Source organism: Manihot esculenta, chromosome 2 (assembly GCF_001659605.2).
Source record: "Manihot esculenta cultivar AM560-2 chromosome 2, M.esculenta_v8, whole genome shotgun sequence".
NCBI classification, from domain to species: Eukaryota; Viridiplantae; Streptophyta; class Magnoliopsida; order Malpighiales; family Euphorbiaceae; genus Manihot; species Manihot esculenta.
In genome coordinates this window covers 30816386-30821000 of record NC_035162.2, presented here as the reverse complement: position 1 = coordinate 30821000, position 4615 = coordinate 30816386, and the positions used below count along the sequence as shown (strand labels likewise).

The following is a 4615-nucleotide window of genomic DNA, read 5'->3' as shown; positions in this document are numbered from 1 at the left end:
ATCTCAGTAAGCTTTGCAAAATCATAACCCAATTAAAAAAAATCCAAATAAAACAAGTAATATATGAAAATCATAGTGAATTTTATGTAGAATTTAATAAAATATTTAGAAATTCAAAATCTCTTCCGATCAAAATAAATATCCAAATAGAATGGATCACTCTACACAATATGTATAAAATTTGTATTGCTCTCGAAATTCTCATTAAGAATAATGTAAGAGGTGTCCAATACATCAAGATTAATCAAAGAACATATATAATGAGATTTTTTATGTCATAAATTGATTTTTCATTAAAAAAAAAAGGTTATGTTTGATGAATAAAGAAAGCAAAAGAACAAGAATGAAGGCAAGGGATGGGCGGCGACAATGAAAGAATTGAAGGAGGGTTCTTGTATTCTTCTTCTTGAATGGATGAGGTAAAATTTTAGAAGCGAATGGAGGGGAGGCCGGCTGTTACTATGGAAATTTAGGTATTTCTTCAATGCTTTTAGATTGAGAAAAACATGATTAAATAAGCAGTGGTGTAAAACCTAATTCCTAAGGCAAAGGAGTCGTATCTCCTTTAAAACACGTGCATGACCAGCCACTTTCCTTTGATTTTGGATTAATTGGTTAGTTTTTTATTTCTCTTTAACTATCTCCTCAAAGAGTTTTACTTAATAATTAAAATTATAAAAAAAAAAAAAAAAAACCACCTGAGTATAACCCATTCAGCTTTTCTTCCGTTTTTTAAGCTGAGCCCACTGTTTTTAAGGTTCAAACGGTTCTTTAGACCTTATTAAAAAATCTATAAAAAGATGGAAAATACCAATATGCCATTTAGTTAAATTTTTCACTTATTTTTTTATGCTTTTATTTTTTATGGCAAAAAATATATTTTTAAAAAATCAGAGATTTGCACTACATTACTGAACATTTGCAAAAAAATCAGATATTATAAAGTAAATGGTGTCGGTTTGCAAAATATGATAACGTTATTTTATCTTCTCTTATTGAAACTATATTCTAGTTTTAACTATTATTGAAGACTTGCTAGAGTCATCTTATAGTTCTAACTTTTGTTTTTAATTGATAATCAATGATATGTACATTTCACTATGAATAATAAATCAATTCCAGCGTTCTTCAAAAAGTTTAATTAAGCATTGGCATGCTCATTCAAGCAGCCATCAATGATCAAAACCCAAGGACCAGTATCAGTTTCTTCTCTAAGATACAAAAGGATATTGTGAAGTCAATCTAATCGCAACAGAAGAATCATAAAGGGGCAGTTGACAGAAAGGTCTACATATGTATAACAATATCTGGGAATGCAGGACATTGAAATATATGAAATATACAAAACATGTCTGTACTTTATATGTTAAGCATTAGTTACAGGATGGACATCATTATTGTGTTTACAACATCCACCATATACAAGTACTTAAATGACCCCCAAGAACACAACACTTGATATGTCTTCCCATTTCATCTACATCAGAGACTCGCGTACAGAACATCACCGCACTGCTCTTAATCCATTCAAATCTATACAAAATGTATTTCTCAAAACTCCCAGAAAACAGTAATTCTATACATTCTTAACCCAGAAGACCTTGCTTTCGGAACAAATCTGGGTTCAACTTCTACACGCATCGTAGGATTAAAGGAGTCTCTCAAAGCATTTTCATGATCCAGAGCTTATATTTCTTTATATACAGATAGACGAGAGGTGGTCCAATCAAATTTGAAACCGACAGACGCTTGCAAAGCTTAAGATAAGATTCCACATTTCCCCATTGTTGGATTCTTTTTCTCAGTCCCTGCAGCACAGCCACTCTATCTAAATAATCTGGACATAAACCCAAATCGAGCATTTTAATTAGTACTTCTGAAGCCTCATCATAATGTCCTCCTTTTATGTAACCTCTCAACAACCACGATAAGGTTTTCTTCTTTTGGTGAGAGGTTGTAACCTCTATTCCAGTAAGTAATCGTCCTATTGCACCGGCCTCTTTTTGGGAAGCACAGATAGCTAAAACAATATCATACAGGTCTCTATCAGCCTCCTTACCTACAAGTTTCATTTCCCACAACTGTTTTTCAGCATCTAGTCCACAACCAGCACAAATATACATAGCAAGAAGCCGCTCATGAACGACACCATAAAGCAAAGGGTTTCCCTCCTGAATCACCCAACTTGACAAACATACTCCATCAGCAAGAAGATCTGACTGGTATTTCTCAATAATCCTTAAATTTTCAGGATCAAGTTCAGCTATCAAACCAGATGTTGCAAAACCTCTCAATTTGCGTAAAGCTTTTGCAAATTCATTGAGCTCTTTCACAACAGCTGTCATTGCAATTAGGTAGGAGTACACCTCTGGCTTCAACCCAGATTCTCTAAGATTGATAACCAATTTCACAGCATCCTTATAGTTTCCATCAACCTGACACAGAATCCAAGCTCTCATTAAGATAACACAGGAAATTTCTGCTTTATGGAAATGTATACAAAACAAGAAAAAAATATCCTAAAGTTATTAATTACCACTTACACTCAATTTGCTTAAATTCAACCGATTGACCTATGCTAGGTAGAAAACACTCACTAGACATAGGACAAAAAAGGGAATGCTACTGATTTGCTCATACAATGAACAGTGGAAAAGACTACTGTCATTGAGGTTTAATTCATTTGCAGCTCAGCTGCTTTACCCTTCAATGAGAAGCTGTCTTAACTAAAATACTTGAAAGAAGAAAAGGGTACACAGTATTAAAATTGTGTAGGAGGCATTCTACATCTTTGATGCTCAATGATTCTATTCTAAATCGCATAATGTAGTAAAAATCAGTAGTGGTTATAGAATAAGCACCAATCTTAACACAATAGACCATCAAATGGAGAATTTTATGAACATTACAAAGGAAAACTAGTTGTAAATAGTTTCACATGACAAACAAACAAACGTTTATTTCCTTGAGAGTTTACACAATATTAATAAGGAGACTCGGAAATTCCAAACATTATTGCAGCAATATACAGCAAATTAAAGTGAACATAAAGCCCAAGCAAGTTCAACTCACATATTCTATCAATGGAACGTAATAAAGAGACAAAATGCACCTAAGACATAACATCTCAGCATTTTATAGATAATGTAATACAAAGTATAAAGCAAACACCAGCAGTAACCACCCGATTGTCCAACTAAATAGAAACAGACAATATGATTAGAATTGAAGAAATACACGCTTACCATCATCTTCCATGCAAGATACCCAGTAGGGCCTCCCTTTTGACCTTCTCCATCATCTTTGGAAAAGGTAATTTCCCGTCTCAAAACCTCTTTCACAAATGAAATCGCTCTTTCCTTCTCTCCCATCTCCCAGTACAAAGATATAACCTTTTCAATCATACTAAAGCTCGGCTTCAACCCCACACAATCCATATCCACCAATAGGTCAACCACATCCCCAGTATCATGATCCCCTTCTATCAACTTCTTTATCCAACTACACATAATTGAAACCATAAGATCCATCGTCTCTTTATCCACCCGATTCTCCTTTCTTAACCACTCAAACACCTCGAGCGCACACCATGAATCTCTTCCCTCTTGAGAGAAATATACCAAAACTAGTTGTAACTCCCTTGCAGAAAGCCTATCATTCATTTCCTCAAGAATATCAGAGGGTTCTCTTGTCATTCTCTCTAGTTCTTCAATTGCCTCAAAAAACCCTTCACTCATTTCATCTTCATCGTCGCTTGTTATATACTGGTCCAGTTCTACAGATTTTAATAGCCTAAACTCTCGAATTCTGCCTTTAATTGGCTTCGCAACCACAAAATTAGCACTTTTACAGCTTCGGTTGTTGCAGATTGTGGTATAAATCCAAGGACAAGGTCTTACAGGGTATTGACCTAATTGAGGAATAATCAATTTGTATCTTCTTTGAGGTGAAAGAAAAGGGGAAATTTTATTTAAGGAAGCTAAAGCATTAGCAGATGCCATTTCTTCAACCCTATTCAATTAATTATGTAATCAAAATTCCCCGTTCGGTTGCTGAGAAAACACAGGAAAATTGAAGATTGAAGGAAAATTCTGAATCTCAAGTGACATATTGCAGTTGATTCAATCTCGAAAGAGAGAAAAAGAAGTTAGCAACACCCAGAAGAGAATATTATACCAAGCGTCTTTGTTGGGTAACAAACCAGTACTTGTAAGAATTCTGAAGAATTTCTCGACAGCCAAGCAGGAAGGATGTGAAATGGGTGGTCGTTGGATTGGTATTTGTGTCATTTGGTTTCTGAAGCTGTGGAAGACGGACAAAACTTAGGGCTGTGAACCGTTTTCAGATGATTGAAATTTAATTTAAAATTTTAACTAATTAAATTAAAAATGAATATTATAATAATAAAATCAAATTTATATAATTACTTAAAAATAAATTACTATTAAACCTCTAAATTTATAAAAAAAAATTATTAATTTATTTCTATTTTAAAATTACTTAATTAAATTAACTTTATATTTTAAAAAATTTAATTATTTAATTTTTTATTAAAAAATCATTAATTATCTTAAATTGTTTAAATTATTTAATTTTTGTAATTTTAATTATATAT

The 4615-nt window shown here is 33.0% G+C and overlaps 1 protein-coding gene across 1 annotated transcript; it reads right to left on the bottom strand.

Moving 5' to 3' along the window:
* Positions 1-1274: 1274 nt before the first annotated feature.
* Positions 1275-4330, bottom strand: LOC110609581 (pentatricopeptide repeat-containing protein At2g30100, chloroplastic). Its single transcript, XM_021749259.2, has 2 exons — positions 3246-4330; positions 1275-2435 (listed from the first exon to the last, which is right to left on the bottom strand). Exons 1-2 carry the CDS (start codon positions 3999-4001, stop codon positions 1662-1664), a joined length of 1530 nt encoding a protein of 509 aa, XP_021604951.1. The 5' UTR covers positions 4002-4330; the 3' UTR covers positions 1275-1661.
* Positions 4331-4615: the final 285 nt, after the last annotated feature.

Coding starts and splice junctions, on each gene's coding strand:
- LOC110609581 (XM_021749259.2), bottom strand. CDS start 4,001: ATGGCATCTGCTAATGCTTTAGCTTCCTTAAATAAAATTTCCCCTTTT. Junction 2,436..3,245: donor ATCTTGCATGGAAGATGATG/GTAAGCGTGTAT, acceptor ATTCTGTGTCAG/GTTGATGGAAACTATAAGGA.